We start from the raw sequence: 15,653 nt of genomic DNA, 5'->3' as shown, positions 1-15,653 counted from the left end.
TTATACTAAAAAAATATCTTTGATACTCAAAAGATGACGCTAGCAATCAATTCGTATATTATTTTTATCTTTCTCTTATTTTTTCTATTCTTTTTTCTTTCATTTGCGACATTTTCATATGACATTTTCATGATGCTCAATTTTAATATTTTTAATTTTTTTCTTTCTTTTATTATTTACTATTTTCATTTCCAGACATTTTCGTATCCAGACAAAAATTTAAATATTGAAAAATTCAAATATATTATATAATAATATAATATTTAATAAAATTTATTTAAAATATATTGGATTGGCAACTAAGTAATTGCGGATTTCACTCATAGATGGCTTCAGTTGAATTTTTAGGTTTGCTGGTGTAGTCCAAATGTAAAACACATTTTGTTATTTGATAGTTGGCAATTCAGCTGTCAATCAGTAAAAAAGTTTTTTGATCGGTTGCGTAGTTTTCGTTTGGCGTTCGTGGAATGGAAAATCAAAAGGAACATTATCGTCATATTTTGCTTTTTTATTTTCGCAAAGGGAAAAACGCATCGCAAGCTCACAAAAAGTTATGTGCTGTTTATGGCGATGAAGCCTTAAAAGAATGGCAGTGTCAAAATTGGTTTGACAAATTTCGTTCTGGTGATTTTTCACTCAAAGACTGATTCAGTTTTTTGCTAATAAAAACCAGAAATTTTATGAACGTGGGATTATGATGCTGCCTGAAAGATGGCAAAAGGTTATTGATCAAAATCAAGATGGCAAAAGGTCATTGATCAAAATGGGCAACACATTACAGAATAAAGTTATTTAGTTCCATGAAAAAATTGTCTTTGATTTTCTAAAAAAAATCAATTACTTAGTTGCCAATATATTCAATATTAAATGTATTTAAGAGTTATTCATTTAAATTTTAATTTAATAATTTATTAAAAAGTTTAAATTAAAATATATATATATATATATATATATATATATATATATAAACATAAATTAATTTTTTTATGTAAACATTTTTATATGAAATAAAATAAAATTTCACTTCAATTAAATTACTTTTTATCCTAAATATAAAAAAATTTTCAAATCAAAAAATATTATAATTTAAAAATATTATGATGCAAATATTTAAAAAAATATAATTATATTTACTAAAATATCAGAAAAAATAAGTATAATAATGAAAATATCAGTATACATAAAGAACAATAATTTTGTATTATAAATTTAGTCTTTACATCCTACATAAATATTTTAATCTACACAATATATACCATATTCTATATTATAAATCATTGTAAACTACAATATTTTCTATTTTTATCAATTATAATGAAGGAAAATAGCGACTTTTTTAATTTTTTAAACAAAATAATATTTTTTATATTATCTTTTATATTATTTTTTTCATTCATTTAATATAAAAACATGTTCTATGTGTCAAAATTAACAACCTTTTACTATATTATATAGAATGTCATATATTTGTGAGATTCTTGGAAAGTTGATTCTTGAGGCTAAAATAAACACAAAAATTGATACAAAAATATTGGTTGAAATATTGGTATATATATTGTATTATAAGTAATTAAGTTATAAGTATATTATAAGTTTTCATAAGCTACCTTGAAACAGAGATAGAATATAACATTTCTATCTTTGTTGTATTATTATCTCATTTTGTCTTTATTCAACAGAAATTTTAATTACTTATAATTTCGATAAATAAGCTTTAATTTTAATCAAATTTTATATTTGTTTTGATCTCTAAAATCACTTTCCAAAAGTATTCCATGAATATATTAACACTCTATATTAACACAATATTAACAGTTTTCTAAAGTTTGCTTTTATGTAATTTAAAAGTCGCTCCTAAACAAAAATGATCACTACCGACTGCAAAATTAGGTATTGTAGGTAAATTTTCGCATTTCGTAGGTAAATTATATTTTTCAAGAAGTTCTAAACCACTATAAAAAATATAATCAACAGTAATCCATTCGCCCTGATTGGTTGTAACTTCCCGTTCTCCATGATAATTTTTATGTTTGTATACGCTATTAAAATGGAAAGGATGTGTTAAAGTACCAGAACAGAATTTTACATGATAATCATCCGCAATTTCTATTGTTTGAAGATTTGTTGTATCTGTATTCACTTCGCAATAATTTGATGAATTATTTGCTGAAATATTTTCTTCTAATTTTTGATGCTCACTACTTTCCAGCTGTAACAGATAAAGTATTTAATTCATTTAAATACTTTAAATATTTTAAGAGAAATTAAATATGTAATTAATTAAAAAAAAATTATATATTCACATACTTCAAATCTTTGAATATAAAATATGTATAATATAATTGAATTAACTAGATTGTAAATATATATGTAAGTATATATTTAATAAAACATAAGAAAAAAAAAATTAAGAATTTAATATTTCTTCATTCATAATTGAATATTTATATTTTTTTAATTATTATTAATTTTTTATTCATTATTATTCATTATTATTTTTATTCATTATTATTAACATACCATTACTTTATCTGTTCCTTCTCCATGTAATCTATGTTTTAATACATTAAAATGTTGACAATTATCAGTAATAAAAAGTCGAGGAGGAATAAGAGAATTTGATAAAGGTCGGTATTCTGTTTGTTCAAGATTTTTTCCTTTTCCTTGATATTCAAATGCTCCTTCAACAATAAATTTATACACTCCAGAATGAGGTTCCAAATTAAAATCACCCATTAATATAATTGGAAGATATTTAGAACCCGTCCTGTCAAAATTAAATCACTTTAATCAAATAAATGAAATGATTTATCTGAAATATATTTTTTTTTCATTAATATTCTAGTGCTAAAATGTAATAATATTGATATTGTTTTAATTATATTTTATAAAATACATGCAAATAGATAGGAATAATTAAAAATATATATAAAATTTAAAATCATCTTAAGTGATATAATACAATGTGTAATTAAAATTTATAATATAATCATTAAAAAAAATTCAGCATTAATTATTATATCATACATAAAAAATATTTAAATATGAAATTATTTAATTTCTTTTTGATCATTCTATATTATTCTTTATAATATATTACATCCAGAAAATCCATATATCTTGTATAAATTCTTAAATTTAATAATTTAATTTATTAAGCTAATTATTCAGAATGGTTCATATGTGCTGAATATATAATATCAGTTCACATTCTTGTTTTTTTGCATTCTTATTTTTTTTATTATTACAAATGCAACCAAATCAAAGATCTCAACAAAAAAGGAATTCATTTGCCAATTCAATATTTAATATTTATATTTATAAGATTTAGTAAGTGCAAAATGATGAAAAATAGACAAGAAAATGTTTTAAATGAGTGTAAAACTCCAAATCATTAATCAAAATGTGTGGATTCAAATTTTAATTAAAATTTGTCATATTTTTTTTCATCCTTATATATTATTTACACACAAACTTTTAATGCCTTTAGCATTTAAAGATTTGTATAATTATGAAAAAAATGGTAAAAGTTTAGAAAATTATAAAAGTTATATAGAATTTCTGGATATATAAAATACATATTTGAAAACTTATATTGAAAAAAATTGTATAATATTTGAATATATTCAAAACATATTTTTTACAAATACATTTTTTTTAATAAAAGTTGAAATAAATAAGATACTTCTAAAAATTACTTACATGGTATTTTCTAGAAAAGCAACCCTTTCAATTTCTGCTAAAAGAAGTTGAGTTTGTCCTAATCTTACATCATTTCGTCTTGGATTATAAAGTAAATGAGTTGTAGCAATTACTAATTGTATTTGAGGATTCTTTTTAACTGCCAGTTTTGCAATAATTCCAACATTATCTCTACTTAATAATTCTATACCAGATTGATAAAGCTCAACTTTTGAATAGTCTATTAAAGTGAGTTGATCAGAATGATATAGAAATAGCAATCCATCTTTTTTATCATTTGTTCGTCTTTTGTATAAATAATTGTAACCCAATTCTTTGAATGGAATTAAAAATTCTTCCAAATGTTCTTCCTGCATTTCTTGAAGGCAAATCACCTGAAGAATAATATACATTTTTTACATACTCTTAAATAATAATTTACATTAAAAAATAAAATTTTCAAATTTGATTGTAAAGTGATAAGTGATCTTAACAAAAATTATAAAATGACTTTTAAGCCTTTATGTATATAATCACAAATTTCCGATATTAAAAATCTATTTTCTATTTATTCAAATTAAAAATTTATTTATAGATAATCAAAAACGAAACTCTGAACGAAAAAATATATTTTTTTTTTATTTTTGAATTAACATTTTAAAATATTAATATTGTAAAGATAAAATATTTCTTTATAATCATAAAATATTTTATTTTTTATCACATTTAATAATTATCTTAATTTTAATTATAATGTTGCTAATTTTAATTTTAGAAATTAAAATATTAAAACATTTTAGAAGTTGAAATAAATATGATACTAAGAAAGCAGTAGTATAGAAATGTATATAAAATTATTAGAAACTAACATTAGCTTGTGCTGCTAAAATTTCTTCTAAGAGAAGTTGCCTCCTAATCTCCCAACATAGTGCTTGTTTGTCATGTTCTTTGTATAGAAATCGATATGTTTCCAGTAAATATTGTGCCAAAATGTTGAAGGATAATACTCTTAAAATAAAACACTCTTCAGAATTAGAGGTCAGCTTTTCTGGAAAAATTATATAATGAATATCAAGCATTTCATTTTACATATACATGTACATATGCACACAATAATAATCTTACCTCTCTTAGAATATTTCCATTTTCTCATTGCTTTATATCTCTGCTTATCAGTTATATACTTATCCTTCAAGGACATTGAAGTTTCAACACATGTATCTGTACCAAGAACGACTGTTTGCATATTGCTTTCACATGCTAAATTTTCTGATGGACATGTTAAAGGAATTTCATAACCATTGCTAGAATTATAATATGTTTCCAAGAAAGGTTCCATTGGTGTTTGATTTAATTTTTGTTGTGCAGTTGAATTTGCCATTGTGCAGCTGAATTTGCCCATCAAATTATACCAGGATAATTTTTCAGATATTGATATATTTTCATAAAAATTTCTCAAAAAAATTTGTTTTATTGCTAATCTGGGCATATGAAATGGTGAAAATGGAACAATATCATAGTAATGATGCTGAAAATATAACAAAGTTATTTTTTTACATAAATAGTAATTTTCAAAATTTTTATACAATCAATTTTACATCACTTTTTTTATTGTACATAATTTCAATATATCATATTTCATTATCTTTATTACTAAAATTTATAATGTAATGCTTAATTAATATGAGATTAAAATTTTCTTTCTCAATAATGTAATTTGATAATTTATCAAATTACATCATAGATTTTTATAATAAATTAAATAACATAATTTATTAATATAAAAATTTAGAAAAATTGAATATTATTAATAATCTTTCAAGAGACAATATTTCAAAACACAAAATTAAAAAATACAAATAGAATTTCATAATGATATTAAAATAATGTTTTTAGATTGATCATCATATAATCTAAAATCAAAATTAAAAACATGTAGTCTTACTCGATAAAAAAGTATACACCAATTACCAGCAAATAAAACAACATTTTTTGATAATTTATGAGAGTATATCATCAAGAATAAGATTAATCACAAAATAAATGAATTATTTTCTTAGATAACTTAAAAATATGAAATATGAAAAAAATAGAAATGTCTAATCAATTTTGTCTATATTGCATTGTTCAATTTTAATTTATAATATAATATTTATTAATATTATATAAAAAAAAAAAACATAAGAAGATCATAATTTAAATTAAAAATTTCACATTTTTTTTAATTCCTCACTAATAACTCTCTCAAATATTTGAATGTATGTTAAAATTTTAAACAATATATATTAAACTTAAATTTTAAAAATAATATTATAGCTAATATAATATTATAATATAAAATATGTCATAATTATTAAAATTATATTAGATTTCTTGAAATATTTATATAATAAAAATATGCGAAAAAAACATCATAAAAATATTCGAATATATTTTAATCAAATAAATATTCTGTTAGAAAATATAAATATAAATATTGATAGGTTACAATGTAAAAATATCGCAATGAATTTCATGAGATATTTTTTTATCAATTTTGTTTTGCTATGAATTATATTATTTTATGTGTAAAATGATAAATTATGTAAATTATATAATCGAAAATTTGATATATGCAAAATTAATAAATTAAAAAAAAAAGATATTTGTAATATGTTTTAATATTTATGCTATTTTTATGCTAATATCAATTAAAATTAAAAAATTTTAAATTGATATGTTATGATATGTTCACTGAATTAGATACAAGATAATTCAATTAGAATTCTGAAAAAAATATACATATATAATATTATACAAAAAATATCTTACATAATAATTTACTAACATTATCAAATACATAATACAATATTTATTTTATATTAAATAAAAATTTTAAGCTATTTGTTAGTGATAAGTTCATTATTTTTTTAATAATCATTTTATATATATAATTATTTAATTATTTCACACAACAGCTATACACTACATAATTTATTAAATATTTTAATAAAAACAATTAAAAATCACATAAAATGAATATTTAAATTGATTCTTAAATATTTAACTCAATGAATAAATTTTTTAAATGTATTATATTCTATTAATTATATTAACTATATTTGTACAAAATTTATTTTATTATATATTATAAAAAATAATAAAATTACATTATTTAATTTTTATAATAGATTTATTTATATAATTTACTTTAACATCAATTTATTATTTTTATTATATTTATAAATATAATTACAACTACTTTTAAATTTTTTTCAGAACAAAACTCTATGTACATATATATTTTTTAAATATCCATTTATATTATTATTATAATTTATTAATATGTATGTTAAAAAAACAATTAAAATTTATATTTTTTTTAAATAATATTTATTATTATATATAATATTTTATTCTATAAAATAAATAATATAAACAACAAAATAATTGTACTTATTTAATATTAATTGAAAATGTTCTTTTTTAAATATCATATCATTTTAATTATCTTATATCATTTATGTTATATATTAAAATATATTAAATAGTAATAAATTGAAAAATTTTACTTTTATACTATAATAAATGAATTTAATGAGATCCGAAATGACTTTTTACATTGATATAATTATATTAATATTTTGATAATATATTTTTAAATAAAATTAATTTTAACTATTTTTGACTATTTAGTTATTTTATTATTGATATAATAAAAGAATATATATAATATAAATAAATTATAATAAAATCATATCATATCATAATAAAATATGTATAAATTAAAAAAATATTTAAATTGTATAAGAAATATTGATGAATAAGAAACATAAGAAAATATTATTAATATTATACATTTGAATATATCTATTATTTTTTATATCTAAATATAAAAATAAAATAAAAAATAAGAATAAAAATAAAAAAAATAAAATAAAAATCATATAACATAAAATTATAATATTACATATAGCACTATAATTTTACTCCAAGTAAAAAATCCAGAACAATGTTTGCACTACAAATTTTTATTTATACAATTTTTATAAATAATTATTAACATTATGAACATAGTTAAATAAAAAATAATAAAAAATAGTATTAACCTTGTTGTATAATATAAAATGATACATAGATGCAACAAAAGTAAAAAATAAATAATATTAGCATACCTCAGATTTATAACGAAAAAGTTTGAAGAAGATGTCAAGTCTTTTAACGTAAATTTTCCGTGGTAACTTGCTAGCTGTATTCATTTATTTATCAAGTAGAGGGGATATTAATGCATAACTATACGCAGGTGCATAGGTTAGGTTATGTCATCTGTTGTTAGAAAACGTAGAACATATTTTTTACAGTCATAGCAGAACACGGATAATTCAATATACAATAGATTGATACGACAATCAATTTCCAAATTGTATGATCATTTAATTATATTTATTATTTATATTTCAATAAAACACATATCAATCAAACACATATCAAATAATTGGATAATGATATAAATGACATATTTAAATTTAGATAAATTTAGATTAGACAAAAAAAAGAATTTATATGAATATCTTATTTAACAAAAATTTTTAATGTATAATTATTTTTTTAAAAAAATTATATATTTCGTTACAATTATTTAATTCATTAACCATTTTTATTAAAATTTATAATTTTTAAATAATTATATATATTTATTTTATTAATTTATTATAAAAAAAAATATAAGCATATATTTATAGACATTTTTTAAATTTTAATTTAATAAGTAAAAAAAAAATATAAATCGCTAATAAGTTTATTATATTTGAATATCTTTTTTATATTAATATTATTATTATTCCTTTCGAAACTTATAATAATTTGTAAAATCATAATCACAATTTTAAGTAACCTTATAGAAAAAAAATTGAGTAAAAATAATTAATTCATTTCTTCGTCAAATTTAGCATCTAATCCTTTATCAAATTTAATATCTAATCGCGTGATAATTAATTTCAAAAATCACTTTGCATTCGTGATAAAAATAAGAATTATTTTAAACATATTATGTTTTTTTAGATTTAAAAAAAAAATTGAAATTATGTTACTTCTTTATTAATTTTTATATCATTATTCTTATTTTAATTTTTTTTTATATCAATATTCTAAATTATTTTTTAAATTATTTTTATTTTAAATTATATTGTATTTAATTTACTTTTTTTTATTTAAAATATTTAAAATATATTAATAAAACCAAATTATCATATTTTCTCATATAAAAAAAAGAAAATTACTAAATTATTGCTTATTATTATTTAATTATAAATAAAAATCTTTTTAAATAAAAAATAATCATTCTTTATTATACATAAAAAGTGTGATAAAAGTAAATAGATTATTTACTTATAAAACTAATAAAAATATAATATAAAGTTTTTATTTATTTATAAATATATAATATTTACAAGCAAAAATATTGATACAAATCAAAATCTAGCATAAAAACTTATATAAACTGGAAAAAAAGACAATTTCATAAAATATTTAATTTAAAAAAATATTTAATTCTTTTTTATTTACACTATAAATTTGATTGAAAAATTAGAAAAATGTAATTTCAAAAAAATTCATAATGGTTGATTTTTGAATAGAATTCTCTTAGAATTATAGATAGAAAATAGTATAATATATAAATAGTATTATAGTATAATGTGGATTATAGATAAAAATAATAAAAAAAAATTTTGAATATGCATTGAAAATTCAATAAATTATCTTGAAATAAAAAAAATTTCTACTAAAAAAATTTTTTAATTAAATATATAGTAATAAATATAATAATATGATAATAATAAATATATACTGATTTTTTAAATTAATATTAATATTAATATTAATAATCATTTAAGACAATTTATAATTATAGAGACATTGCATTCATTTCATTCATTCATATTTTAGCAACCAATTGAGAATTTTATAAAATTTTTTATTAAACTTTGAGTTTAGATTTTTGCAAATTTGACATAATTCTTAGTAACATGATTTAATTTTAGTGATGAATTAAATCAATAGTAATGAAAATCGGGATAATAATAATAATAGTTTATATGTTATATATTGTATTATTTTATTATTTGAATATGTAAATAAAATGTTTTATAATTCAGAGATATCATACATGATTGTGAACATGATGTAATAAAATCATAAATTTTATATATTTTTATTTTTCTGTTAATTATATTTTTAAAAGTTCGTATTGCAATTTTTAATATATGATTTTTGGGAAATATCTTTTTTTAAGTTTTGCAGCTAACATTATAATACATTATATAAACTAAATAATGAAATTTTCACTGAATCAACGAAAAAAATTAAAAATAAAAAACATATTAACATTACATACTAAGATAGCCATGAGCTTGATTTCGACGACGACCAATCAAGTACGCGATCAATACTATAATCACTAATCCTGCCAATGCACAGCCTACTGCTATTGGTACGACGTCTGGTGTATCAAAAGCGCAATCTTTGGCTGTAAAATAATAATAAATAATTATTATTAATAAATATTATTGATTTAATTAAATTTTTATATTTTTATTACCTATAAATTACCTATAAATTAAAAATTAGATAAAATTTAAAATTAATGAGCTACAATACAATAGTAATATTATTTACTTTTTTATATGAATTAAAAAAGTATATTTAAATGTATAGTATACAAATATAAAAATTAATTTTTTAAATACATACAATTATATTGAATATTGAACTCATTACCTAAACCAAACATAGTAGAATTATCAACTTTGAATGCTTGAAATTGGAGTCCTGATACAATTAAATAACCAGATGTCTCATTACTATTATTCTGTTTTAAGTTGAGTGTTTGTTGTTTTAAACATCTATAAGAATTAGATAATCTAACTTCAAAATCAGGTGTTTCATGTACTAAAGATACTGATCCATCTATTAAGAAGAATATATTTAATTAAAATATAAATATATATACATATAAAAATATAAATTATATAATAAAATATTTGTTATTTATATAAATTTTCATTAAATTTTACGAAATATTGAATATCTAGCAATAATTATTGATTAATGTTATAAAATATAAAATATTTTTTTTTTAGTATTTTTAATTTAAAATATAATAATTTAAAGAAAAGATTTGATTTAATCAAAATTTTCAAGACAATTTGAAAATCATTTTATATATTTATATTTATTATTTATATATTTCAAATATATTATTTTTTTTTTTATATTGAAACAATTTTTTTTATATATTAATTCTTGAGATATTAAAAAAAATTTTTTTATTTATTAAAAATTTTATTTTATTTTATTTAATAAAATCTTTAATAAAATTAATTTTACTTTTAAAATATTACTGTTATTTACATAACAAAAATATGAATTATCTTATATTAAAAAGTTAAAAAAGTTAATATATATCCTAATATTTTTTAAGAATATAGTATAATATAATATATATATAAAAATATTTTTTTTAAAATGTTATTAATAATAAAATATATTTCTTACTCAGTTTTAAATTTGAAGGAAAATCTGATGCTGGAAGAATGACTTCCAAATGGTGAAGAGAATAATCATTTTCAGTTGCATTTCTCATAAAATGCAATGTCATACTACCATTAGTTATATTTTTAGCAGACCATTCTAATGTCAAATTTTGTTCCAGTTTTCCACAATATCCACTTGCTTTTGTAGTAACATTATCTGTTGGTATATCGAATGTTATAAAAGATGTCTGAAAAATTAATTTTTTATGTTAATAATAATAATTTAATACTAAAATAATTTTGAAATATTAAAAATATAAGTGTTGTAAAGATTAATATAATATAAATGAATATCTAAAAATAAAAATTGATTTTGTGACAGAAATATGCAAAATAAAGAAATTTTAAATACATAATAAGTAAATGCTGAAATTACAAAAGTGAGTAATAACCAATATTCTTTACGAATATTTTAAAGATACAATAGCAAGAAAAATTAAAAAAATTCATTTAATGTGAATTGATAAAGTTTTTCAACAAACATAAAACATAAATATATATAATACATATAAATATATATAATATATTTTTTATTCTCATTAAATTTATTTAAGTTTAATGAATCTAATTTTTTAGAATGGAAATAATAGAATTCGGCATTCTATTATTCTATGTAAATCATATTTGAAAAATGTAAAATATAATTTTTATTAGGATGTTCAAAACTTTATCATAATGTTTAATAGTTATTTTGAATTAAAAATTGTGATAAATTATATATTATACATATATATTATATATTATATATAATATATTAGTGATATATAATAGATTATATTCTTAGTTCATTCTTCATAGATCTATCAAAAATGAGAAAGGATTTTACATAATAATTTTCATGTATTTTTTATTTGTATATTGATTCTAAAGAAGATATTGAAAATAACTGAAAAATAAATAAATAATATATAATGTGTATAAATAATAAATGTGATAATCTATAGACAATGAATTTTTATATAGTAGCAATATTTATTACAAATATAATAAGAAAAATTAAATAATATATAAATTTTTTTTTAAATAACTATAATAAATTAGGATTAGTGTTATATACATAATCATACATATGACATACATATATATATTATGTATATAATTATTAAAATATTTTTAATCTAATTTTTTTTTATTTTTCTTGAAATAAAATATTAATAAAATATAAACAGTTATATAAAATTCAAAATAATTGAAAAGTAAAAAAAATAATTTTATATATATTCGTCATATTTTAGTTTTATCATTATTATATAACATGTATATATATTTTAAGTAAATATATAGAGTTTGAATGAATCAATTGATATTTAAACTAAATTTGATAATTTAACATAATTGAATTATATAATAATTAAATAAAAATTCATCAATATTAAATGAAAAATTGATATAAAAAAAATTTTTTAAATTTTATTTTTATATAAAAATTTAAAAGTAATTTTATATTTTTTTATATATATTTCTGTTTATATTTTTAAAATATACAATAAAATATTCAAAATATTTAAATGACAAATCTATTCAAATAAATGATTTTTCAAATGATTGGTTAGAAAACATCAAATTTGTTAATTAAAAATTAAAACAAAAAATTTTTAAGTATATAGATAGAAAATGGATGGGATATTATGTACAAAAATATACATCTAATAAAAAAAATTAATCATTATAAAAAAACAAATTAATTGATTTCAAATCTAGAAATTTAGTACCATAATATTATAAATTATTTTAATCCTTAATGAATATATGTCATCTCTGATATACCATTTTTATATAAGCAATAATGTTCTATAATTTTAATTTTATTAATAAATATGAAATCCAATAATTGATTGTTGATATATAACATTTACAACTTATATTTCTATCTTAATATGATATGTTTATATTATTTGGTGGTAAACTATAAAGTTCTACATTTCATACAAACCTTATTATTAATGTTGACATAAGAGATATTAAACATTACAGACATCTGTATTACAATACAAATTTGATCTGTTCCATTAACAACTGTCCATTTACCAGTTGTGTAAGAAGACAAGGTAGAATTTATTGGAGCATGTATAACTATTGGATTAGTTATATCCGAAATTTTTTTAGATGTTTCATTTGTAGAAATTGAAATAGCTGTCATATCTAATGGCATGACAATAGAATGATTGGGAATAATTGTAGAAGTTTGAAGAGAATTTTTAATAACTTCTTGTTGCTTTATTTTATTCTCTGTGTTTGAAATAATTCCTAAATCTGTCATGGAAATATTCTTATTTGATAGAATATTTGCTTTTAAATATTCGGAATCATTTTGTAAAGATGTCCTGGGAGAAGTGAGAAGAGTATCATTCTTTTTAGATAAAACATTTTCCTGGTCTTCACCTGTTTTAATATTAAAATTAAATTAAATTAATACACATATAAAATAAAATTTTTCCATTTTAATTAATTTTTTAAATCAAATTTAAAAATTTAATAATTGAATATCTAATTAATATTTTGATTAATAAAATTATAATGTCTTCATGTCTTTTCATTAATTATTATCATTTATTATATTTAATGTAAAGATACTTTTTTTATAAATCATATTTCTATTATATTAGATTATATTATATTATATCATATTAATTATATTTGCAGAATCATTTTATATGGATCAGATATATAATATAATAGATTCATAAAAGTTAAACTTTGATTAGCTAATATTATATTAATAATTACACATATGTTAAAGCAAATCACATTTAATATTCTTTGAATTTGTATCATGTTTGAATCAATTTTATAGATCATTTTTTCTCTTTCAGAATATACAAAATTATTTTAAAAAATAAATATTATGTTATCATTATTATAAATTAAATATTTATTAATAATATATTATTAATAATTATATATACAATATATATAATATATATATAAATATATATAAACTTATATTTTCTGATATTTATAACTTTTGAAAAAAATATAATAATCTGACAAAATTTAAAAATTGAAAAATCAAAATAAAAGATTATAATTTAAATCATTAGAATGACATAATAGATCAACTATTAAAAACTATAATCAACTATTAAAAACAATAGCTTGAGAAAGTCTAGTTTAAAATAAATAAAGTAGTTTAAAATAATTTTGGAATATTAATTAAAATAAATAATATTAATAATTAATAGAAAAGAATCTATTTTTCTATATTCTTTCATACAAACATATAAATTTGACATTTAAGAATTTAATTAATGCATGAACTTTAATTTTTTTATGATATGTCATATTATTTATTGTTTTAAAACTATAGATATTAGTCATATATGACTAATATATGAGTAATTATAGTCATAATAATAATACATATTAAAATACTTCAATAACTTGTATCAATTACATGTATATATGGATTTTTAATATTAAAAATTTTTTATTAATTTATATATAAATTTTTATAGTACTAAAAAATGAACACAATTTTTTTTTATGTAAAAATTTAATTTAGATATTTAAAACCTTTATTTTTGATTAGATCTAATAAAATAATGTGATTATGTAAATTGTAAAATTAATGAAAAATTGAAAAAAATTTAAAATATCATATTTTTAAATATTTTAATTTAAACAATAATTTTAATAAATCAAATTAATAATTTTAAATATCTTATTATTATATGTTTAATTTTTAAAATTCTATTATAAATAATAGTATTTTTTAAAGAAACTATATATATTTTCAGTATATTAAAAACACTGCTAAAATAATGCATTATAAAGATAAAAAAATTCTAATTAAACCATAAATTTACAAGTAATATATAACTATAATAAGAAGTTTCATAAAAAATGATTTTATTTATTATATAAAAGTATAAACAAAAAATGTAATTTCGGATTATACAAAAAGAAATTTCATTGTTTTTTTTGTAAGGAACATAAAAATTATAAATATTCAAAAATTCATACCTAGAACGTGGACAGCAGTAAAGCAAAGAAGCAATAAAAACTTCGACATCATTAGAAGTTTTGAATTGCTAAAAATAAGTAAAATTCACTGAAAATTCAAACGTTTATAACTATTAAACAAATTGAACACTAATATAAGTGGACAAAAAAATATGTGAAAATACACCGCGTATGACGACACAACGTAAATGTTCGATACAATTCTATGTATAATTCCTTGAAAATGTTCACAAATACATATTGAGTGAACTAAAGCACATATTTTCCTTAAGGGTTGGTTTACATTATATCTAATTAAATACATTCTTTTATTAAATATTAAATATGCTAAAAAAGTTATTGAATTTTATATATTTAAATATTTATTAAGAAAAGAATTCTTTCTAAATTTTTAATATAATATGATAAATTAATATATTATTTTAATAAATGATATAT

General features: G+C 17.4%; 2 protein-coding genes across 3 annotated transcripts; both read right to left on the bottom strand.

Moving 5' to 3' along the window:
* Window positions 1–1,401: 1,401 nt before the first annotated feature.
* LOC412416 (protein angel) lies at window positions 1,402–8,187 on the bottom strand. 2 transcript variants are annotated; one of them, XM_395873.7, is made up of 6 exons: window positions 7,836–8,187; window positions 4,807–5,209; window positions 4,551–4,729; window positions 3,703–4,076; window positions 2,521–2,767; window positions 1,402–2,209 (listed from the first exon to the last, which is right to left on the bottom strand). In XM_395873.7, the coding sequence occupies exons 1-6, from the start codon at window positions 7,917–7,919 to the stop codon at window positions 1,820–1,822; spliced, it is 1,677 nt and encodes a 558-aa protein (XP_395873.4). In that variant the 5' UTR covers window positions 7,920–8,187; the 3' UTR covers window positions 1,402–1,819. The 2 variants fall into 2 exon arrangements, with proteins under 2 accessions (XP_395873.4, XP_006560673.1); XM_006560610.3 differs by lacking the exon at window positions 7,836–8,187 and adding an exon at window positions 5,627–5,713.
* Window positions 8,188–9,750: 1,563 nt separating this feature from the next.
* Window positions 9,751–15,475, bottom strand: LOC409495 (lysosome-associated membrane glycoprotein 1). The gene is made up of 5 exons (XM_623284.5): window positions 15,216–15,475; window positions 13,186–13,634; window positions 11,215–11,440; window positions 10,438–10,626; window positions 9,751–10,186 (listed from the first exon to the last, which is right to left on the bottom strand). The coding sequence occupies exons 1-5, from the start codon at window positions 15,265–15,267 to the stop codon at window positions 10,047–10,049; spliced, it is 1,056 nt and encodes a 351-aa protein (XP_623287.2). The 5' UTR covers window positions 15,268–15,475; the 3' UTR covers window positions 9,751–10,046.
* Window positions 15,476–15,653: the final 178 nt, after the last annotated feature.

Source organism: Apis mellifera, linkage group LG4 (assembly GCF_003254395.2).
Source record: "Apis mellifera strain DH4 linkage group LG4, Amel_HAv3.1, whole genome shotgun sequence".
NCBI classification, from domain to species: Eukaryota; Metazoa; Arthropoda; class Insecta; order Hymenoptera; family Apidae; genus Apis; species Apis mellifera.
This window is presented reverse-complemented; position numbering and strand designations above follow the sequence as displayed.